We start from the raw sequence: 25,664 nt of genomic DNA on the forward strand, positions 1-25,664 counted from the left end.
AATCAGTTTGATTACCTATCCTATCTCAACTTTTATCAGATGGTCAGTAATCATGGCATATAATATAGCATTATGCTATCAGTCAAACAATTTACATTCAACTTGTTATTTATGTGCGACCCTTTCACAAAATTCAATGAAATTGGCCAAGCATGATCTTCACTTAGCATTATGTTCTACTATCATCACATGTGTAATTTGCTGGATATACTTCTTTAAAGTCATATTCCATGAATTTGATATTCAAAATTGCACTATTTCACGTTTAGTATTTTTCACATAGGTGGCCTAAAATTGATCTGAAAAATATTCTAGTCTCAATGATAAGCATGGTGATATCAAACTTATGTGTTTCATGCTTGTAAATTTATATGGATGATTTTGGAAACCTGGGTTATTACTATTGCATCTGGTTGGAGTCGAGTGAAAGAAAACACCTAGCACTTTAAAAGCTATGTTCTAACTTCTAAATAAAGGAGCACATACCAATAAGAATAATACATCAAATTGAACTTCCTTATGTCTCCTAGTTTTGATAAATATATGGTGGTTAGATCATCTATCAGTTAGGATATATATAAGAAAAATACTGCACGATGTAGCGGCTGTTATTCACTTATTGTTGCAATAGAAGTTACCATGAAGTTCAATCCCTTATTTTCTTGCAAACTTTATATCTATAGAGCCACAAAAGTATTAAAAATTAATTTTCTTAGATATCTTATATTCACTTATATCTCTTGGTAATCTATTTCATGTTGGTTGTATTGACGTATGGGGATTTTTCTCATTTCACACCATGCCTTACATATTTATTGTTGGCAACTTCCATTTCACTATTTTTTACTTGACCGCTAAGTATCTCAATAAATCATCAGAATACACCCCAAGTAATCCCTACATTTTTCATTAAATCAGTAAAAAAATCTGGGTAGGGTGTTTTTCAGTGGCCTAATAGAAATGCAGGGGGAGAATAAAATTAGTGAAAGGGCAGGGTGTAAACCACAATTTGTATACATCTTTTATTGAATTTATGTGCTTAGGATCAAACATTATATTTCATTGACTGGCTTCATGCTTCCTTTGTTTTTTAGGTAACATTCTATCCTGGATTATGTGAGTCAACCACTCAAGGTGGATTGGGTTTTGACTATTGGGTCAATCTTTCTATTCCAGAAATGTGGCTATGGCATCTTGAAAATGTTCCTGATCAGGAATGGAGCATGAGTAAGGTCTGTCTAGTGGTTTTTAGACTTATCTTCCAGCATATCTTTTAGTGCCAAATACGAATGAAGTATTGCATGTTTAGCTCTTGGATCCTTTTATTAGTTCTTATTAATATGTGATAGCTAAAGGGTGTATCATTATGATTTAGAATTTTTGATTATTCAAATTAGAGCCTGATGTATGTTTCAATTTATTGGAGAAATATTACTTTGAAGAGATTCATTTATATTGAGGTGGGGGTTGTCCTATCCTCTTGTGGTATCCTTTTTTTGGGTTTTTCTTTTAAATCCAGTACATTAATTCTTTTTGACAAACCTTTTAGACATTTACTGAATGGATTGGATGTCATATTAATCTTTTCCTCTAGTATATGCTGTCTTTGAGGACTTTGTTGAGACTTGAGAACTGGAATGGCTTGGTTCATGTGGTTTGACAATAATATTCAACCTATACTGTCAGGACCCAAATTTAAAATTATGGCGGGCCATATAACCCCAATAGATACATGAGGCTGCCTTAACATTTATTTTCCATAGTCCAAAACATAAAAGAACTAAGTTTATATCATTAACTCCAAGCCAATTAATAATAAAAATTGCCAAGGGTAAGAAAAAGTCCAATACTAGACAATTAATCTTTCCAAATTAAGAAAAACCAAAGTTTTAAGTAGAGGTAAGAGAGTTTCGGTACATAGCTTTCATTTGCCACGACGATTATTATCTGAAAATATTAAAAGAGTTTTATGTGCTAATAAATTTAGCTCAGCGAGTGGACCCACTTTTTATAAATATAATAGTAATTGAAAACCATAATTTACAAAACATGACTAATAATCCAAAAATCATCAATTTGCAATACTAAAATAACATTTGACAAGAAAACTAAGCATGCTCATAACATAAGTAGCATGTGGATAATAAAGCATGAGAAATAACATAATAAGCAATAGCTAATATAATACTCCAATTAAGGGTAAAAACGGGTTTGATTAACTCCGACCTGATTCAGATTGGATTTAGGTAAAAAATTCCTACTCGATCGACCGACTTGGATACGAATTTAGATACCGGTAGGATTTTTAAAAAAATCATAATTCAGATACCGGTAAAAAACTTGGATATGGATATGAGTCAAATATAATTTTTTTAGATACTGATATCGGATATCCATTTAACTATATATTTTTTGAATGATTTATAGTTTTTAGTTTGCTTATTTAAATGGTGAGTATTGATATTGGTACTAATAATGTATTGTATATTGTTTGTAAAGACTGATTTTGTACTAATAATGTATTGTATATTGTTTGTAAAGATTGATTTTGCTAAATCTATATGTATTTGACATGCAATTTCTTTTTAAACTCTTAATATTTTGGGTTAATTGTCTCCAAAAGAAAGGTCTTAATTCATTTAAAATTTGATCCGCATCCGTTTAAGATCCGATTCTCTATCTGAAAATTATTTGATTCGTATCGAAAAAATATTCGTATCTGCTTAATTAGGATATGGTTTAAAATTTTGCTATTCGTCCAATATCCGTATTCGGACTCAAAATATGGATCAAAATGTGAGTTGAGCACTATCCGATCCGTATTCGATCTGTTTTCACCCCTAACTCCAATGCATTATACAAAATCTTTCAATATCAACAAAAATATATTTCTCTTACTCTGAATCCACATCAACTAACACTCACTCTTGAGATGCTCATTTCTTTTCTTTGTAATTGATTCATTTAGGATTATTAGGAGGTGTCATTAAGTGATAAATACACTATTTTTTTCTATAATCGTTGAGAGAGATTAGAGACACCATAAAAAATCTTTTGATCTATCTAGAAGCTCCTAATCTCACCAGTCACCTAAAAAGTCACCATAGTGGTTTAGAATATGTTTGTTTTTATGAGACTTCAACATAGATTTGAGTCATCATGGAAAGTTGCAGAGTGATTTATACCGAGACTATCTCTAGTGAAACCCATTTTGTATTTATGCTCCGCTAGATGATTATGATCAATAAACTTGAGGTTTGTAATGAATGAAGAATAACATTTGCACAAAGAATAATATTGCACAAAGAATAACGTGATAATTTATGAGATGGAGTAAGCGAACCCACTCCCCTATGGTCCACATAAATATAGTTTTAGAATTAAAACCAATTTAATTTGTGTCGATTTGAACCCCAAAAACTTGAGCTGGGTGATATGAGCTCTGATCTATCTAGTGCGAAATGGCTTGATTTGATCTACAATGGTCTCTTGGTAGATTCTTTAACTGATCTTGTAAGGACGATTTTGGGAGATTCACTTGTTGGAACCTCTTGAAATTTGGATGTATTGTCGCTCTAGAAGAAAGCTTTCTAATAAATCAAAGATCGTAAAGTTTGACTAGTTAGATTTTGAGATATCAACCGAACAATGACTGAAGTTTAGAAAGGACGGATCTATGGGATGGAGGTCTTAAGCTAGGTTGTGGGAATACTGTAGGTGGAGGTATGTATTGGTCTGATGGTGCCAGTTCGATGGTGGCATAGCACGGCACGTACCACTTGCATGACTATCATTTGTTGAAACTTGTAACTCAGACCACTTGTTAGGAATGAACTTTCTTTCTTTTGTTTTTTTTTTTTTGAGAAAAGTCCGTAGTCATAACTTTCCTTCTTTATGTCACAAATTCTGCCCATAGAAAACTTGTGATATTCTTTGTCTGTAGTTGTCTTTCCGTATCTCATGCTATTTCTTCCATTCCATTCTTTCATCTCTTATCTTTTCTTCTAAACTGAACTGTTGTGCATTGTTACAGTGTAAGGTTTGGGATTTTTCTGTTTTGTATTGTGAAATTTGATGACTTTGTTGTTTTATTTTATATTACTGCACACCTGATTCTTTGTTTCTGCAGATTGTGGAAGTGCTGGTAAACAAGCAGAAAAGCAATTTTAATATGCTTTCATATGCTGAGAATCATAATCAGGTATAGCCCTTTAATTAGATTATCTAATCCTCTCTTTTTTATTCAATCATGGTGCATAAAGAATGCATTCATATGTTGATTCACCACTAATCATTTTTGATTCAAGTATTATCAGTTTTCTCTAAACTAACCGAATTGTAAGAGTAGGATTGCTAGTTTATACTACAATTGTTTTTTTTCTAAAATAATTGCTGCAAATATCTATATCGGTAAGTATGTAAAAAAGAAGGCATATTGATGCACGAGTCTCTTGCTCACTTGGGGTCAAGGAGAAAATATACACAGTTTTACCCTTATTTATGAAGGCGATGTCTCCATGAACCTATGACCTCTTAGATGCATGTTGCAATCCTTAACACCACACCAAGTGGTGCCCTCTATATTAGGCCATTCTGTCTAATTTATATTTTTTATGTCCTCTAATTGCTGTTTTGATCATAGGACATCTTACATGTTGCGAATATTTCACTGTTAGATATCTGAAAGTGAAGTCATATTTCAATATATTCTTGTATAAGAAATCCTTTTAAAATTTTCGTTACACAGTTTCTGGATACCTGTATCAGTCCTGACTTTCACTCTTCACATGGATAGATAATTATAAGAACTGATGAAAATCGAGGGTAAAATTGAAGATCATATGCTAGTTTTTAATGAGATAAATAGAGAGTTCTTTTCAATTATCTTTTTCAATTAATATGCACATAGGATTCCATGTGTAAAATTGATTTCTCATTGATAAAATAACTCCATTTCATTGTATATTAACTATTTTTAGAATTTTGGCAGTCAATATCAGGAGGGAGGTCTTTTGCTGATATTCTGCTTAATAAGGAAAAGGAAAACAATGATGGGCTAGATGATATCTTGTTTAGAGGTTCCTCGTTGCTTAAGGTATGATCTTAGCTTCTCATTCTTTTCATTGGCATGGTTGAGCTAATGTCATTATTATTTTAAATTTCATGTAATGTTGATATCTTCCTGTAATCTTCAATTCTTATTGTTTATTGAAAACCATAGTCTATTCTTGTCCAACCATGTGAACTCCGTGATGCAAAACATGGTGGAGAGAGAGATGGAGGAGAAAACAAAGGGAGGAAAGGTTTGAGGTTTCACATCTTCACCCTAAAAATAGTTTCACACTAAAGTTCTCAAATGAGCAAAGTAAAAAATTTTCATTAACCCCATAAGAAAATACAACGGGTCTATATATAAACATGCAATAGAAATAAGCAAAAGAATTCTTAAATAGGAAATAAGTAGAAAATATCTTAAATAAATAAAAATACAAAATCGATCATAACCAAATCCCTATAGGGGGGATCATCAATAGTCGGCACCTCTTGTGCTGGTACACACGCCATCAAGTCCTATCATGATGTTCGCATGATTATCCCCAAGTGGGAGAGAACTCGACCCTGTCGAATGTGCTGCTCTACTGTTTTCATACTGCACTAAATTATCAGGGTGATGCCTCTCTAAATCATGGCAATTAAGCCATGTGTCATCAGATGTAGGTTGTCCTTTTCAACACACTAAATATTGTTGGGTCTCACCTTCTCTAGTTGAAATAATCTCATCATCTAAAATTTTATTAATTTCGTCTGCTGTGTTAGGTGGAATGTTAGGACGTGAAGATAAAGGGGGTCTCATAAATAGGCTCATTACCTAGTGGGTTATTTGAGGTAAAATCTGGACCTTTATAAGTTACTAGATCTTCAATATTAAAAGTAGAACTAATGCTGAAATCATTTGATAGATCTAGAACATAAACATTATCATAATTTCTTAAGAATTTTAAAAAGTCCGACACTTCGTGCATGCAACTTTTTGATAGTTCTAGAAAGGAACCATTCCAGACGTATCTATACCTTCACATAATCTCCAACATTAAATTCCTTGAATCTCTTTAGATCAGCTCGAATTTTATAATTGACTTGACATTAAATTCCTTGAATCTCCTTGAGCAATTCTGTTTTTGATTTCTTTATGCAAGTCATGAATATATGATGCGGATGTTGATGCAGATTCAGACAACCTATGATAATGGGTCATAGGAATGAGATCTATAGGTTGTCCAGGTTTGTAACTATATACTAGCTCAGTTGGACTTATAGACCTATTAACCTATTAACATAGTTATTATATGCAAATTCAGCGGTCGGTAGTTTTTGATTTCAATTCCTTAGATTTTCACCGACAAGAGTCCTCAGTAGGTTCCCTAAACTACTATTGACTACTTTAGTTTGCCCATCAATTTGTGGTTTAAAGCAGTTGAATACTGAAGTTTAGTTCCCATTTTGTGCCATAGGATTTTTCAAAAATAGCTAGTGAATATTACATCCCTATCTGACACGATAGTTTTTGGCAGTCCGTGCAGCCTAATGATTTCATCAAAATAGAGTTTTGCAATTCGAGAGATGTCAAAAGTTTGAGAACAGGGTATAAAGTGCGTCATCTTTGAAAATCAATCTACTACCATAAGAATGGAATCATGCTTTTGAGTAGTTTTGGAAGTTTAAGTACGAAGTCCATACTAACATTCTGCCAAGGATAGTTAGGAATAGGTAAAGGTGTGTACAATCTTGTTGAAGCTACGGTACTCGTTGAGCACTCAAATTTACCCTTTTTGAGGCATTCAGTTATCAGAGCCATAACGGTACTAAACCCTTTAATGAATTGATGATAGAAGGTAGCGAGCTCATGAAAACTCCTTACATCTCTTATGGTACGGAGCTTAGGCTATTCATTAATAGCTTTGACCTTATCAAGGTCAGTAAAGACTCTTTTGAACGAAATAATGAAACACTTAAAATAACTTTATTTATCAGAAATGTATATTTTTTAGGGTTTGCATACAGTTGCTTTTTTTTCAAAACAGCGCAGACTCGACGAAGATGATCTATGTGTTGCTTCTGAGATTGACTATAGATAAGGATGTCATCAAAGTATGCGATTAAAAATTATCCCATAAAGGGTCGTAATACTTGAGTCATCTCTCTCATAAAAGTATTTGAGGCATTAGTCAAGCCAAAAGGTATGACCGTCCATCTATATAAATCATTTTTCATTTTAAACGCAGTCTTCCATTTATCGCCATGGCGTATACAAATTTGGTGATAACCACTTTTTAAATTTATATTTGAAAAGATCGTGACTCTTGCCATTATATCCAGCATGTCATCCAAGCGACGATTTGGAAAACGGTATTTACTGTTATTTAGGTAATGGTGCAGCTTTTGTTGCACATGTGCCAAGTTCCATCTTTTTTTGGCGTTAACAATGCATGAATCGTACAAAGACTTAGGCTTTCCCTCAAAAAACCTTTTCTCAACAGTTCAACTTGTCGCTTAAGTTTTGCATGTTACGTTGGATTAAGTTGATAATGAGGCAAGTTAGGAAGAGATGCATCCGGGCCGAGATCAATAACATGCTGAATGTCTTGCATTGGTGGTAGTTTATCTGGGAGATTCTCAGGGAATACATCCAAGAATTCTTCAATCACGACAATGATCTCAAGAGGAATCGATTCATTAGGCTCGTACAGGATTTTTTGAGCAGCAAGAATCAGAATAGGAGTTTCTTTACTCATCTCACGCTCAATGTTTCGAGCACTAATCAAGCTAACTTTACTATCAGGTTGGATGAGATTAGACTTCTTTTAAACTTTGCCATTTCTAAGCTATGTGGGAAGAATTTTGATCTTTTTACTATCGTGTTCAAACATGTAGATATTTGAACGACCATAAATATGAACATTATTATTAAATAGCCAAGGTTTTCCAAGAATAATTTGAGTCACATCCTTGGGCAAAACATCGCACCAGATTTTATCCTTGTAGGTCATGAAATTATTAAGACCAAGCAACGCTTTTTTTTCTCTAGCGTGGTTGTTTGATCTATGAAATCTTTTAGGAATTAGGATGGGGAACTGCTTTCAAGTTTAATTTAGAAATAATGGTAGAGGACACGATATTTATACAGCTTCCACTATCCTAGAGTGGCTTCTTCCTCTTCGTCTTCAAAATCTTTTTCTTCCCTATCTACATAGTGAACATATCTATCAAAGTCTTATTTAGGTTTTTCTTCAAAGGATTCTTCAATTAAGCTAATTTTATATGGGTTTGCATACTTTGTAGCAACATGCCCATAGCTTTGACACTTATAGCATTTGACTCAGGATTAACCCTAGAAATGTCTTTCTCGATGTTCTTAACCTTGTATTCTACCTTGGGTTGTGAAAGGCTAGGGGCAGATCGATTATAGGATTGATTAAAAGATTCAAGTTGATAAGAACCTATGGATTACTTATGAATCTGAGGTCTCGCTTCGTAACTCCTTGAGATGTGGCTAGATCTGGACTCCTCTAAGTCAAACTGTAGGCTTTTTTCAAAGTATCAATGTTATAAGCAAATAGTTCACTTCTCAAATCTTCGCACATACCAGCCCTAAATCCCTAAATCTTGACAAGATTTGTAAAGGGGTTTCTGATTCAATCACGCTGCACTGAACTAACAGCTCAGCAACGTAATCCTAAGTTGATTGACTTACTTCTTTAGGTAAGTCGATTCCATTTGTCTAGTAGTTTAGGGTAATAAGGTGGTAGATATTTACATTTTAACTCATTTTTCATATGATCCCAAATTTTAATTGGTAGTTCATCTTTAATCTCACGAAGAGTCTCAATATTAGTCCAGTATTGATTTACTTGCCTAGTCAATTTCATGGTAGCAAACCTAACTTTTTGGATTTTGGACCTATCATACTATTTGAGACAACAATCCATGTCCTTGATCTAGTCCAAGAATTACTAAGGATCTAACCAACCATCAAACATTGGAGCATCAACTTTAATGCTTCGAAGGTACCGTTCATTAGGATCTCGTTTATTCGCTCGAAAGTGTTGATAAAGTAAAGGAGTGAGAGACTCACTGTGTTTAGGATTGAAGTGATAAGTATTTTGAGGAGCGATTTGTTCACGAGATCTTTCTATCCTATGTAATTGCTCATCAGTCACCCGTTGGTACCTAAGCAAATGATCGTAAGTATCTTTGACCTGTTGAGTTAAGATACTTAGTTGCCCTATAATATTCTTAATAAGCTCTGGATCCACACTGCTACTACTGAATTCACTAGATTCAGTAAGGAGATAAGCCTTACCTCTACGTGTTGGCATACAATAATATGCAATGAATGAGTTAAGTTTTGATTTGATTTAATTTTATTTTTTTATGAATGCTAATTTAAACAGAAATAAATATGTTCCTAACCTAAGGGAATGTAATGTCCACTAAATTTGGTCTAAATGCGAGTGTCTAGATTTAATTGATGTGATATGCTATGTAAATAAGAAAATCTTAAAAGTGAATAATAATTAAATTTAAACTTCTAATTAGGAGATTCGAAGACTAATGGCAAGATTTAATGGTTTTCAAACAAAAGTTGCATTTAGTCAATGCCAAAAATTTATTTCCAAAATTAACATAATGCTAAAATTCTATTTGACACAATTTAGCTCTTAATATCAGGACTAAAGCATATAAGGTAATTATGTAACTGATAATAATTTAGAGATGACACTAAAAATGAATAACCAAAAAATATCTATTATTGTGGAGAAGCATATCTGCCAACCTGAAAACAAAATTCGAGTTCTCACCCTTCTTTTCTTCTCTTTCGGTCTTCTGATTATGAGCTAACCCGCTGATTGGTAGCAGCAATCAAATTCTTTTTTCTAAATCTATAATGAAAATAAAAGTGGATCTAAGTAGTAGATTATTGAGTGATACAACAGTAAATAATTTTTGAAGATCTTGGAATCTTCGTGGTGATTTTGCTATGACAACGGATTCCTTTTGTTCCTCGTCGACAGTAATTTTCTCGCTTGTTGTACGTCAGATTTCTTAACATTCTAGTGTTCGTGGAGCGATTAGTCGTGCAAAGAATAACTATAGAGCAGCGTAGAATTCGGGAGGGACGTTCATAAACTGGGATCCTTAGCTTTGATACCAAGGGATGGAGGAAACGAAGGGAGGAAAGGAACGTGGTTTCACAGCTATACCCTAAAAATGGTTTCACACCGAAGTTCTCAAAGGAGTAAAGTCAAAAATCTTCATTAACCTCAAAAGAAAATACAACGGGTTTATATGTAGACCTACAATAGAAATAAGCAAAAGACACTCTAAATAAAAAATAAACAAAAGATACCCTAAATAAATAAAAATACAAAATCGATCATAACCAAATTCCTATAGGGAATCATCAACTATTGGCGCCTCCTATGCCGGTACACATGCCATCGTGTCTTATTAATGATGTTCGCATCACTCCGTTATCGGCATGAATGCATTTTAATGAGGAATGTTCAATTCATGTATAGGTCTTGAAGAGTTGAAGTAATATCTTTTAGTATTGATATTACTATAAAGTTGCTATTGCTCTTGTGATATATGCTGAGCATTTTGATTTCTACTTGCTTTCTGTCATGATCTGAATTTAGAATCATGACTGGCTAAGATACACAAAGCCTTAACATTTAATTCCTAAAAATCCAAATTATAAAACAACCATATATATATCAATAATTCCATGTCAATTTAATAATAAAAACACCAATGGTAAGAAAGAAGTTCAATACTAGGCAACAATGCCTTCTAAAACGACTTTGAAACCACTAATGTGACCAAAGGAAAAAAAATCAAAGTTTTAGGTGGAAATAAAAAAGTTATGGTGCACCATGTCCATTCGCCACATTGATTATCATCTAAAAATATTAGAAGAGTTTTACTAGCTAACAACTTTAGCTCAGTGCATGAAACCACTTTGTGTGTATATATATATATATATAATAGCAAATGAAAACTCTAATGCATGATTTTAAAATTCAAAATTCAACAATTTATAATAAACGTTTAATATTTAATATGAAACTAGGCATGCTTCATGACCTGAATAATAAAGTGTGAGTAATAATAATACGAATAACAAACTGATAACATGCTTAAATTTTATTATGTAGGACCTTTCAATCTCAAATAAATATCATATTTCTCTTTCTTAGGTCTGGGCTCATGGATCCACATTAATTCGAAGTCATATTTGAGATGACACTTGGGTCTTTTTCTTGTAACTAATTTGGTTATGGTTACTAGTAGGGATTATTAAGGGGCAAAGCAATGATTTAGCTTGAGATAAATTTGGGTTTTTTCTCTAGCCGGTCACCTAAAAAGCAAGGTTTCGAGTATCGGGATCAAGATCTATATCTGCCGTCTGGAAAAACAATGCGTATTAGCCGTATCAGCCGTTCGTATCGGATCAGACTATTTTTTAATTACATAAGATTTTAAATATTATTTAAAAATGCAGAATTGTTTTTTAAATTTTAGAAGAAAAGACAAGAAAATAAGAATAAAAATTACTCAAATATGAAGCCCAATAACTTAGAACTTAAAAAATTAATAACTTATTCGAAATTCAAAACTTTGATATGTTTCGGTTATCAACATATCAGGGTTCAATCTATCTTGACTTTAGTTTTGGAAATTATGTGTAGTAGGGCTAGCGCAAGGTAGAGAATATGAATTTAGTGGTGGAATTGGGTGTGTGAGTCGGCTAAATCAATGAGAAGAACGAGAGGAAGATGTGGGTGGTGGTGGTTTGGGCAAAGAACGTAGTTTAACAAATAACGCTAGGAAAATGTTACATGGTAAACTAGGGCAAATTGTGTAGATGTTGATAGCTTAGTAGAATGGAAGATGGGATGAGGGAAAAGTTGGGTCGTTCATTAGGGACAAAGAGCAATTAGTCGAGGAGGAAGCAATGGCATCTCTAGATTAACTAGATTGGCCAAAACATAAAGTTAGTCAAATAAGAGAGAGAGAGCGAGAGAGATAAAGATAAAGATTAATATTCTTCAAAATAATCAATGCCTAATCAAAATGGGTTGCCTCAACATTTATTTATAGGCTAACCTACGTCCTAAAGCAATTAAAGAATCATAATGCAAGAAAAACACGTAAATCATCAATATTCTAGTTAAACTTGTCATCGAGCATTCGAACGCCTAGGATAGCTTTCTAATCTTAGGCATGGGCGATCGAATGCCTAAGATGGCTTTTTGCTCTTTGGCATTGGCATTCGAATGCCTTGCTTAGACGTTCCAATGCCTAGACCCGAGGTGATACTTTATGGTTGTTTTGTTTCATATCAAATTTTGATGAATACTGAGCTAACTTTTGTAAATTCCTGTGATTTTTATCATCATAATCATCATAAGTTTGTAAATAATGATGTCTATGACTTGGTGCTCCAAAAAGTGATTCCATTATACTAGTCATATTATAAGAATCTTTTTGTGTGACTTATATCTAAGAAAGATAATAATCACTATATAGATCTTGTGTCTAAGGATACTAAGGATAGTAACCAGCATATATATATTACGAACCAGATTTGGACTGATCTAAATGTAAGAAAATTATGAAAATTTATATGATGGTAGCATTGGAGGTTAAGGTTCTAATTGTTTTAGTTTTAGATAAATTGGAGGTCAGGATTAAAATATATGAATAAAATAGTGGAGGAATGTTAGAATTGGATAGAGTAGTAATTACTTGACGTTGTGGCGGTCGTCGGAGGGTGGCGGATGCCCAAGAGTGGTGGTGGATGGCTGTATAGTAGGATGGCTCATGGAGGTGATGGTGGCTAGAGTTTGGAGGTAGAATTAGGGATTTAAGTTAGATCTACTCTTAGAAAAATAAACGGCTATGGTTAACTTCTACTCCTATATTATTTTACTTCTATGATAAATTTAAAACTAAAACAATTTCTAAATGTTTAGATGCTTGGATAATTGGATGATTAAACAAAGAAGCCCAACCCCTCTATATATAGAGGTCGGGTACAATGAGTATACTTGAACTATCCCTAAAGGTATATATGACTCGAACTAGAACTTTGATGGGTTCTTGTACCAAAGATAGGCTATGCAACGATTCTTTTAAGATTTAGATATATTACAGAAATCAATCCGCGCAATCGTGGGAAAATATTCGTCAAATATTCTCTAATAGTCAGAAAATTACAAAACTAAGTGGATTAGATTCGTAATTTTCTGATCTACAACTTTCGTATTTATGCCCTTCACAGATTCAAATTACAACTGGGACAAAAACACAAAAGAACGTGGGTGATGGTGGTGGTGACGGGTGGAGTGGATGTTAGGGTTATGGATGGGTATGGAGGTGAAGGTGGATGGTGGATGTGGTTAAGGAATATAGACGAAGAGAATGAAGTGGTTGAGATCCCAAAGAAGAGGGGTGACTCGATAGTCGAGGGAGATTAGAAATTAGGAAAAGCCTTGCCAACGATAGATGTGGAAGGATAGTGAAGAGAAATGAGGGAGAGTTAATAGAGAAGATAGGAGGCTAGAAATCAATAATCCAATTCCCTAATGAATTTGGCTGTCATCCACATATTTATAGAGGCTAACTAACAAGTTTTAAAACAATAAATAACCCTAATTCTAGAGGATTCCCGCTGATTGCGATTATTCGAATGCACAAAAGACGTTCTCTGTATGTGCGAATGCGATGCAGATGTTTGAACTCGCCCGACCATGTTCGAACGCATTATCAGACTTATCTTAGACTAGCCCTAAAATCTTATATGACTCGAACTAAAACTTGCCTTAGACTAGCCTAATGGCTTATACGACTCAAACTAGAACTTACCTTAGAGGCTTGCATAATCTAATTGGATTTACCTTAGTGGCTTATATGATTTAAGTAAACTTATCTTAAGGGCTTATATAAGTATAAATTAATTAAAAATAAGTAGGCTTGATCCATCGAGCCCAATGTCCCCGGGTTGTAGGCTCAGTCAGCTGACGCATATCCATCGGATCTTAGTCGGAGAACGTTGTCGGAGATTTACTCAGTCGTTGGTGGTGGAACTTTGGAAGAGGTGAGAAAGAAAAGAAAAGAGAGGAGAAAAAAATAGTAAGAGAGAATAAGAGAAAAGAGAGAAAGAGTAGAGAGATGGTTGGGAGAGTGGGGACATCAATAATTGATGCCCTCAGGTTAGATCTGACCCATCCCAGCCAATTTTGGGTATCAGCCGAAACTGGAAGCCATGCTAAAAGTCACAATGATGACCTATAATAGGTCTATTCTCTGAAATTCAAGGTAAACTTGAGTCACCATAGAAAGTCGCAGAGCAATTTATAGTAGGATTGCTCTCTGGTCAAAACTATTCATAATATAAATTTCACTAGATAATCATGATCGATATACATGTTGTTTTGAGTGAAGAATACCCACACACAAAGAATAATATTGCACAATAATAATGCACGAAGATTAACATTGGATGAAGATTAATATGATAGTACACATATATTTGCAAAATCTGAGGCAAAGAAAAATATAAGTGAATCCACTCACATGTTGTCTAGGAATCCACTCACATATTGTCTACACAGAATAGCTGGAATCACTAACACAAATGCAAGGAAAAATTGTCATCTTTATTAATAAACAAATTTATATATTAATATAACAATAATTAGAGTTTTTAAAATTAAAACTAATTAATTTGGGCCAATTTAAAGCCCAAAAACTTGGACTCATCCGCAAATTTAGTGCGGTGTCACTGAGTCAGAGATTTTACCTAATAAAATTCCTTGCGGCACGCCAATATCTCATATTAAGGCTAGCTTTATCAGAGTTCACATCGTGGACATGTCTCAAAACAATGCAGTGGAATTGTATAATATGGCCAAGTGTGTAGCTCCTCTCTCGGTACTACACCATATTTTCAATCTAAGTGTCCCTTCCACGAGGGTTCATATCCAACACTTCAATAGAGCCAACCGTAATGCTATCAAATAAATGTCATTTAACATATACTCGAGAATATGCCGCGTTTGGGCTCCCCGATGCTATTGAGTCCCAAGCACAACTATGCCCTCAAACAAAGTACCAAACTCCCAAGTCTTGGCCCAGACTTGACGTCCCTATTTTGTCACATCGCGAAGCCAACCTCCAAGGTTTACAATCTAAGTTCCCCCAAAATAAGGCTTCGCAACGCCACATATCTCAAAAGATAAGGTCCTTAGAGCATCTCCAATGCTTGCTCCATATTTGGAGCCCAAAGGCTCTAAATATGGAGCCAAAAATGGAGCAAGAGCCCGGTGCACTCCAATGCACCGGGCTCCATATATATTATAATAATAATATAATATATATTATTATATTAGTTATTTTAAATTGCTTAATAGATCATCTTAGCGTTATTATTTTTTATTAAAAAATATATGGTTAGAAAACTCTCATCGAGATCTTTAAAATAAGATTAATATTCAATAGTTTTAGAAGTAATTTTAAATTACTAATTTTTTAATTAAACGCATCGAAATTACATTATACGAAATAAACATTGAAATAAGCATTACATGTCATTAACTAAAAATATCAAAATTACATTACCTAAAATAAGCAGAAATTAACCAAACATAATAAAAGCAATAGATGTTTAATATTCTGGTAAGTCATCTCCGTAGCGACCGGTTTCGGTTCCGTAGCCACCGGTTCCGGTTCCGTAGCCACCTTCTCTTTCTTGACTATGTCCACCTTCTTGCGATGAACCTCCGACTTGAAAATGAATATTGCTTCTTCTACAAATTTCTTGTCTATAAATTTTAATGTAATTTTTATTTGATGTATTTCATTTTTAATGTATTTCATGTTTGATGTATTTCATATCTAATGTATTTTAATTTTTAATATATATATTGGGGATAATTGAGTAATTATATTTTAGGATACATAATTTATTAGACTCATTTTTATAAATAATAAAAAAATTTAAATTTAAATTAACTCAAAAATAATTTAATATTAGACTTATTTTTATAAATAATAAAAAAATTAAAATTAAAATTAACTCAAAAGTAATTTAATATTAGACTCATTTTAAAGGTCTCGATGAGACCTTTCCAATAGTATTATTTTTGTTAAAAACCGATTAGTAAAACTAATTATATACTTAGTTTAACTAACTAAATTATTTAATAAAGGATACAAATGGAATTAAAATTATTGAATATAACACTTATTGGGCAATTTTGGCATTTTTAAAAAGTTGATGTGACAAATGGAGCCCGGCTCCATTTTCATGGTGGGGCTCCAAATTTAGAGCCCCACTATTAATGGCTCCAAATTTGGAGCCCCATATAGAGCTCGGTTGGAGCTCCACCGGGCTCCAAATTTGGAGTTTTGGAGCCCGGTTGGAGATGCTCTTAGACAACCATCGTGATGTAGGAACATTAATATTGCAAGCCTTGGTCGCAATTTTGTCCACAACAATACCATCCAATACCGCTTGCATATTTCCCTAACCGACTCAACATGTCTTCATAAAGGCATGCTGTACATGCCACTAGGCCATCAAAGTCCTCTAGCACCCTCTCACCCTTCTTAACATGCTGCACATGTCCCCACTCTGTATTCACATGCTTGCAGGCCTTTCGCACAAGTCATGCACATTGCTGCTTAGTCTTTGCAACAACTTCAGCTTTCCTGTCGTGCATGTTACCTCAACTAGATACATGCCTCACACACATCACTATGGTGCTCCTTGCTCTCGATTTGACTTTTGCAAGATATCTAACCAAACTCTCACCACTCACAAAGAAATCGAGGTAAGAAAGAATAAAGGAGTGGCATGTTAGCTAGGCAGCTGGTGATCCGTGCTACTAGGGCCCTTCCCTCCATGCTAGGACTAGGGCTCTCATACACTACTTCCACATGAGTTATATCATGTAGCCTCTGTCAGAATAAAAAAAAAAAAAAAAAAAAAATTGGGGATGAGAGAGGAGGGTGCACGTGCAGCCCCTCCCCTCTCCCTTTCCAGCACGCGACGAAGCGCTGTTAGGGGGGGGGATTTCATCTAATCCGAATCGGATTAGATTTGATCCTCATGTAATCTATAAATTAAACCCTAATCTCTTCTCTCTCTCTCTGCTTAACGATCTCAGCCTTCTCTCTCTTTTCTTCCTCCTTTACCGACGGAGTCACACCGTGGAATCGGCCTGCCGGAGCGTCGTCGGAGCCAGCGGAGACCACCACGTGACTCCTCCGTGGTGATTTTTAGTATGTGAGCTAGAGATTTGAGATTTCGGTTGTCTTGCCTAAACTCAGGTGAGTGAGTTCACTCACATGTTTATTTATTGTATTTCGTATTTTTGTCAGACTATGTAAATTTTCTATATGCAATTTATTCTTTTCACCCTTATGTGTAAAAAATTAAATTGTTGCAATTTCTGTGTGAAAATCTATTTATTTCATCAGTACGTACGAAAATTTAATTGTTTTATTTTCTGTGTGCATTTAATTATTATATTCAGTGCATCCCTATACTTCGTGCAAATATTGAAATTTGTGAAATGAAAAATGAGAGTAGTATTGATACGACTTAGAGAACAGTTCCGATATAAATCGTTTGCGATTTTTCGTGGTGACTGAAGTCTATCTGAAAGTCCAGGGGAAAGTCCTAAATTAGATCACTATCGTGACTTTCTTAGGTGACTCTGGTGGGGTTAGGAAACAGTCCTAAGATGAACGAGAAAATTTCCTAGGTGACTAACTTCTCTCAACGGTTAGAGGAAAAGACAGAGTGTGTTAATCACAGGGCGATACCCTCTGATGATCCTAACCGGATCAGCTATGAAAAAAAGTCCCGAGCGTCATCTCGAGGTGACTTCTAGTTGATGTGGATCTATAGGGTTTAGACCCATTGAGACATATGACAGTATAAATATCAAAAGATGTTAATATGTTGAAAACGTGCAAGGTTACAAGTTATGAATTCTCTCTATTGTTATCATCGCTATTATTTGGAGAGCATGCCTATTGCATATTATGATGGATATTATTGCTTTTAGTTTAATTTATTCAGTATTAATATGAATTAAAATTTATTTGGTTTTCGAGTGGATTCCACTCACTGAGCTATAATTGTTGGCTCATGGGTTTTATTGTTTTTGTATTGTTATTTATTTCAGGTAATAGTCAGCGGGGCGACTGAGCGAGATGTATCCGGACTCCACCTCCACTTAGGATTCACCTATTTACCTTTTCGCTCGTTTAGATTTTGTGATTTAGATTAGAAGTTTTATTTATTTAATTTAGAGACTCAAAAACATTAACATTGTTTTTATCTTCATTGCAATTAGTTAAAAAATTTAATAAAGCACATTCTTATTTTATTTATTTATTTTGTCATCGTACACGTAGAGAGTATTAATAAGGCTTCGTGCATCTCAAGTATATTGAGATGCATGACCGGTCATGATTCCTATTTTGGGTCGTGACAATGTTGGTATCAGAGCCTAAAAATTGTGTTATCCTAAATCACCCTTAGAGTTGTGTGGAGGTCCGGTGGCATCAGCTCAGGTTCATTATGAAATTTTTATTATATTCAGTAAAATTTTTCTTATCTCATTTATAAATCTTGAAGGGACAATACGTATACGCGTCGTAGTCGACGAGGAGCTACGGCCTAGAGTTTATCTCTTGACAGGAGTTGGGAGCAAGAGCCGACTCCTGCTCAAGCGCCAGCTCTTGCACCTACTGCTATTCCTGGTTCGGGATCAGAAACTGCTCCTACCCAAGCTCCTACTCCTATCCAGATTCCTACCCCTGCCCCAGTTCCTGCTACTCATACCGTGGTATCGGTTTTATAGACCCTTCTTCAGGCCGTTAGAGGACAGTCATCGCAGACTCCGACTACATTAGAGTCAAGGCCCCTTAGCCTAGACAGGGGTACAGTGTTTGAAAATTTTTTAAAAGCATCTCCGCCTGCCTTTAGAGGGACCACTGATCCGATTGAAGCAGAGGCATGGCTGCTACGAATTGAGAAGATATTGCAAGTATTGGATTGTTCAGAGGATCAAAAGGTTGCTTTGACGACCTATATGTTTGAGGATCGGGCAAAGCATTGGTGGCAGATGATTGAGCGCCAGTACATTGGACGAGAGAAGGAGCTGACTCGGGGAAATTTTAAAAGGATTTTCTTCGAGAAATACTATCCTCGGGCATTAAAGAAGAAGAAGCATGATGAGTTCTCTGAGCTGAGACAGGGAGGTATGTCAGTGGTGGATTTTGAGGCAAGGTTCACCGAGCTGTTGCGATTTGTTCCACATATAGCAGCGAGCGAGAAAGAGAAAGTTAGCTTCTTCGAGGGTAAGTTGCGGCCAGCCATCAGAGATAGGATATCACTATTCCAGTGTCAGAGACTTCCAGAAATGATGTCTAAGGCACTCCTCGCCGAAAGAAACATTGGGGAGCTTCGCCAAGAACGAGAGCAGCAACATCCATAGAAGAAGCCGAGGTACCAGGAGCAAAACAGAGGAGGTGGTCAGTCGTTTGGACAGCCCTTGAGGGTTGGGAGTGGACCAAACCCTTCTGGGGGAGGTCCCAAACAGAGTCAGCCTAAAAGTTGTACGAGGTGTGGACGCTCACATTCGTCTAGTGTTGGGTGCAATGGAGCACCACGAAGCTGCTACAACTGTGGGAGACCCGGCCACTTAGCGAGAGATTGCAGAGCACCACGTAGGGGATGGCGTCCGACTTCTCAGCAGGATCAACAGCATCGACCGTCCCAGTTTGGCACAGCGAACAATAGGCCTTCAGCAAGTAGCGGAAATCCAGGAGCGAGGCCAGAGAATAAAGTAAGAATTTATACTTTGACGCAGGAAGAAGCTGAGCACTCACCATCCGTGGTGCAAGGTACATTATCTATTTCTTCCATACCAGCAAAAGTCCTTTTTGACTCTGGAGCCTCTCATTCTTTTGGTTCACCTGATTTTCTTTCCTTATTACCTATTGCACCTGAGATTATGGAATCATGTTTAGCAGTGACTACACCCATAGGGAGGACCATACTTTTAAATCTTATCTGCAGATCTTGTTTAGTAGAGATAAACAGTCAGAAACTCCCAGTAGATCTTATTTGTCTAGACATGCATGATTTTGATGTTATATTGGGTATGGATTGGTTAACTGCACATCATGCTATAGTGGATTGTAGAATGAAAAGGGTCACATTTTCTATCCTAGAGAAGCCAGAATTTTTCTTCCAGGGTGAGCGAAAGATTCCTACGACTAGTATTATCTCAGCACTTCAAGCAAATCGATTAATAAAGAAAGGATGCCCAGGCTTTTTGGCATCGGTAGTGGGCGTGGAGCGTGCAGAGCAGGAGATTCATGAACTTCAAGTGGTAAATGAATTTCCAGATGTTTTTCCTGAAGATCTACTTGGTCTTCCACCCGATAGAGAGATAGACTTCACCATAGATTTGCTCCCTGGCACTGAACCAATATCAAAGGCACCTACAGGATGGCACCAGCAGAACTTAGAGAGTTGCAGACCCAACTTCAAGAGTTGCTGGATTTGGGTTTTATTCGTCCGAGTGTATCACCTTGGAGAGCACTAGTTTTGTTTGTAAAGAAGAAAGATGGATCGATGCGTCTTTGCATTGATTATCGGGAGTTAAATAAAGTCACTGTAAAGAACAGGTATCCACTACCCCGGATTGATGATCTTTTTGATCAACTGCAAGGCTCTCAGGTCTTCTCAAAAATCGATTTGAATTGTTGGCTCACGGGTTTAGGATTATCGGGAGTTGATCTTTTTGATCAACTGCAGTATCCACTCACTGAGCTATAATTGTTGGCTCACGGGTTTTATTGTTTTTGTATTGTTATTTATTTCAGGTAATAGTCAGTAGGGCGACTGAGCGAGATGTACCCGGACTCCACCTCCATTTAGGATTTACATATTTACCTTTCCACTCTTTTAGATTTTGTGCTTTAGATTAGAAATTTTATTTATTTAATTTAGAGATTCAAAAATATTAACATTGTTTTTATCTTCATTGCAATTAGTTAAAAAATTTAATAAAGCACATTCTCATTTTATTTATTTATTTTGTCATCGTACACGTAGAGAGTATTAATAAGGCTTCGTGCATCTCAAGTATATTGAGATGCATGGCCGGTCATGATTCCTATTTTGGGTTGTGACAGCCTCCACTAGGAGCTTTTTTTAACCAGCGAAGGGCACCTATAGTACAAAGCTGCCTATTCGAAGCTTCTTGGGCCCCTCTGGCAATAACATGAAGTCGCGGACGAAGCGAAAAAATACAAACATGAGGCTACACTACAATATACTCTATTAAACTGAAGTTAGTTATAGAAGGTGGGAGAGGACTCACTGGTGAATCACTGGTTGGTCTTATCTTACTCCGGTGACCAAATCGACAACGCTAACTTCGATGAGGTAAGGAGGAAGAAGAAGAGAGGTGATGGTGTGGGGGAGAGAGAGAAGAGGTTGGTCTTCAGTCTTCACTATTGTGCAATATTGAATAGCTTCACTCAAGTATTGCTGGTTTGCTTAAAATAATTCGGTGCTTAGCTTTCAATATTCTAAGCAACAGAGTTTAATCATTGGTTTTGAAGCTGGCAAGGAAGAACAGAGTACAATCTTTAACTTAACAAGGGAAATGATCTAGCATCTATATTTTCTAGTCATTCTTCAATATTCTTTCTAAAGTTTTGGTGTTTATTAATATTGTACTTCTGAAGATAGCTTAACACTCCCTGATTTTCATTTATAAGCACCAATGCATTTCCTTTTAGCGCAATTTAGTAAAAGCGGATAAGGGGTCTTTATCGTAGAAATTCAGTGCAAAACAAGTGATAAATTGTTGGGATAAAAAATCCAGATAAACTCTGTTTATTCGGTTAAATTTATCCCAAGTTCTGGTTGGGATTAAAAAAAATTGTGTTACCCACTCTTTATCCCATATATGAAAATGACCAATGTGCCCTCTGGGTGATAAAAAGTTACTTTCCCCTTTCACTTACTCCTTACTGCTGGAAAAGACTTTGTGATCTAGCGGCAAGATGTGGTATCAATTAGGGAGAGAGATTTTCAAGTACCCAACTAAGATCTCTTTCATGCATGAAGAAATACTCTAAAGGTTCATTTAGTTAAAAATCATAGTACTTTTGGTTGATAATGTTTGGAATTGTTGACCAAGTGCAAGCAGTGTAGGACTATGCAGTAGTTTAAATATTAACATCCAAAGATAGGATTAATATTATGCCATAAACCTTAATTGCAACCATCATCATGGACTCAACTATAAGTGAAACATATGCTTAGGCATCCCTTTGAACAATAATGGTTCGTTTCTATTCCATCTTCTTGGATTCATCATCTACTAATGATGAGCTTTTGTAGGACTTTCCTATCCAATTTAGAGAGTAAAGGAACAACTTCTTCATAGTGTGAGAGATGAAGAATCTAAGTTGTGAGGCTAGTACTTTGGGCCTTGTTTGTTTTGAGTTCAGGAATCTTTTCTGAACTAGTTTAGGGACTCCTAAACTGATTCAGTAATCAAATATTTTTTTTATTTTTTTCATATCTAATTAAATTTACTCTTCAAAAAATAAAAACTAAGAAATAAGACTAACTAATCGAGTTCAAAGCTTAGTTTCAAACAAAACAAGACCTTAAAGATCCACTATATTTTCAGTACAAAGTTGCAACTAGGAAGTAGAACAACATATTGACCGTAGTTGAAACAAGTATATTAGGAGGTGTGATGAGGAGGAGAAAGATACATTGTGAGAACCTAATTAGTACCACTTAATGTGACATCAAAGAACTTTTAAGATTCATTCGTCGTGTCCAATTGGGATAACACAATGCATGTTTAATGTGCAACTTAATTTACATTCTGGGTGTCAACATATCATATTTAGTTGGGTTTATCTAAAATATTGTGTTCCTTTTCATCTTTTTTCAATTGGAGGTGTGAAATCATATATACCTTATGTTGGTTATCTGTCAGTTACCTACTGTCAACTATATATTCCTATGATCAATGTTATTGCTGCAAACTCACTAATTATATCAACTTTGATTTGTTGCAGATGATTAAACTAATTACTTTTACAACTTGTGGACGTGCATACCTCAATTTTATGGGCAATGAATTTGCACATCCAAATGTAAGATATCCAATCCTTTTTTATGCTGCTCTATATTTATTTTCAGTTTTTTTCCCTTCTATTTGTTGATACTTTTGTATTTTCCAATAATCTTGAATTTAGAACTTAAGAAGTCCTTTTGCTTTACTTGAATAGAGGGTTGAATTTCCTATGGCAAGCAACAACTTTTCATTTGCCTTTGCCAATCGTCGATGGGACCTATTGATGGATAAAGGAGTTCACAATAATCTTTTCAATTTTGATAAGGTAAGTATTTTTGCATTGGTGCATTTACAGTGTAGATGCAGCATGATGTGAGAAATTGTCCATAGTCATGCCTTTCTGTTTCAATAGTTACTCAGTTATTTAGGGTAAATTATACTGTAGAGTAACAAAAGATAATAGCATGAACCTACGACAGAGTACCTTTTCTTGTAATGCTTGCTTCAGGTTGTGCCTGTCAGCTTACATTTATGGGTACTTCCGATTGGATTCAACGTCTAGGTAGAAATTAGAACATCTGCTTTCATTATTGTACTAAATTTCTTTCCTTTATCAACAATTTTTTACTTTTTGAATGCAATTGACGTGGTGTAACCATCATGCTTCTAGAATCCGGTCCTAGATTTTCATTATGTTGTTTTAAGATCGTATAAAGTTATTTACTGCTTTGTAGGGGCTACAGTATGCTCATCAGACACAAGGATGATGTCAATATGGGTGTCAGAGATATGAGCATCTGACATGTGAAATTTCCAATATACGAATAACAACATGGCAAAGTATCTAACTATATATCTTTATACATAAATGTGCAAATTACATTGTAAGCTGTCTCTAAAACCCATAGGAAATCCATTTAAAATTCATTTATAAATCCATTTGAAAATGGAAAACCTTAGTCTTTTATTGCAAAATAAATAGGAAGGATGAACCTTCTGTCTTTGAGGCCTAGGAATTAGACAAATTGTTCTAGTCCTAAGTTGAAAGGTAATCTGTGTAAGTTCGTGGTAATAGGGGGCATACTATCCTTGTAGCTCAAAAGAAACTTGTAATCTGTGTGATTCAAGTGAGTTCTAAACAGTTCTAGAGAAAAATGATACCAAATCTAGAATTGGTGGTGTAGGATTTATGGGAATTAGATTTTCATTTTGTGTGTGGATATTTAGCTAAAAATATTTTGGATTGTCTTATTTGGTTAAAAATCCTAAAATTTAGGAGATTTGGTTGTTTGTTTGTTTTTAATTTTTAGATAAGTTTTACTAGGATTTGGTTGATTGCGAGTTTAAAAGAGTCCTAGAAAAAGAAGAGATTAGAGAGAGCGAGTGGAAGAAAATAAAAAAGAAGAAAAACTATGGTGTAGTGAAGAAGAAGAAAATTTCTCTTCTTCTCTCTCCCTCTTACTGTCGCAACCCACCTCTCTATTTTCTCACCATTTATTCTCTCTCTATCTCTTTTCTCTTCCTCTCTTTTTCCTCTCTTTTGCCTTCTCTTACTATCGTAGCCTACCTCTCTATCTCTCTCTTCCTCCCTCCTTTTCTCTCTTTCTCTCCCCCACCCATATCGGGTGGGATCAATCGATATAGTCGAAACCAATCAACAGCCGATCCCGATCCATTTCGGCTGATCTGACTTGAGATCAGCCGTAACTAGATTCCATGGTGTCACAGTGTGTGACCACAAGGCTTGGTCCAAGATGTCTTGGGCTATGTTGTGAAAGGTGCCCACATACCACCCCACTACATAACACATAAACGGCATGTTGGTGCATATGTGGGCGGCTATGCACCTAAGTGATATGATGTATACTTTATGCAAAATTTGGTTTGTAATGGACTAGTACATGTATAAATGTACCAAATAACATTAGAATACAACATAGCATTTGGTAGAATCATATTTTTTTTAAAAATATAAAACTACAACTCATGCCTACTACCCTGAATCACATCTTCCAAATAGCTACCAAAAACTGCATAAACAACGGCATATGGATTATATGGTGCTATCTATGGGTCACCACTGCCAAGGCGGCCGTCAAAACCTCCTTTCAAAACATTGGTCTTGGGTGTTGGAAACAACCTCTTCAAAAATGAGGAGCTCCCCTCTGTAGACACCACATAGGAGGAAGCCTATCCACTGGGAACACTTTTTCTTTTGGCAAAATTGTGGGAATTTATTGGAGCAACTATCTTGTCCCCTAGAGAATCCTTTTTTAACAAACTTGTGGGAATTTATTGGAGCAATTACGATATACTAAGTTAGATATCTAACATTGGTACTATTGGCCACAACTTCTGTCTGTTGAACGACAAGCTTACAAAACAAGTTGTTAACCCAAAATAAAAGCATATGGACATAAACAATTGGTCATACTATATTTTCTGCAGTTTATTTGTGGATGT

The 25,664-nt window shown here is 35.3% G+C and overlaps 1 protein-coding gene across 7 annotated transcripts in view; it reads left to right on the forward strand.

The window, feature by feature from the left end:
• The window catches only part of LOC140766194 (1,4-alpha-glucan-branching enzyme 3, chloroplastic/amyloplastic), a 64,855-nt gene that overhangs the window by 30,727 nt on the left and 8,464 nt on the right, over positions 1 to 25,664 (forward strand). For 2 of the 7 annotated variants that reach the window (XM_073105657.1, XM_073105655.1), the window contains 5 exons: positions 1,095 to 1,232; positions 4,130 to 4,201; positions 4,991 to 5,095; positions 23,203 to 23,280; positions 23,416 to 23,526. In XM_073105657.1, the coding sequence (XP_072961758.1) occupies positions 1,095 to 1,232; positions 4,130 to 4,201; positions 4,991 to 5,095; positions 23,203 to 23,280; positions 23,416 to 23,526 (504 nt within the window). Of the gene's footprint in view, positions 1 to 1,094; positions 1,233 to 4,129; positions 4,202 to 4,990; positions 5,096 to 5,221; positions 5,311 to 5,817; positions 5,887 to 17,237; positions 17,401 to 18,263; positions 19,990 to 23,202; positions 23,281 to 23,415; positions 23,527 to 25,664 lie in introns of those variants that run through there. The other 5 variants (XM_073105658.1, XM_073105659.1, XM_073105661.1 and 2 more) reach the window with 5 other exon arrangements.

The sequence above is a fragment of the Typha angustifolia genome, chromosome 8 (assembly GCF_048772165.1).
Source record: "Typha angustifolia cultivar Huaian chromosome 8, ASM4877216v1, whole genome shotgun sequence".
Classification (NCBI taxonomy): domain Eukaryota; kingdom Viridiplantae; phylum Streptophyta; class Magnoliopsida; order Poales; family Typhaceae; genus Typha; species Typha angustifolia.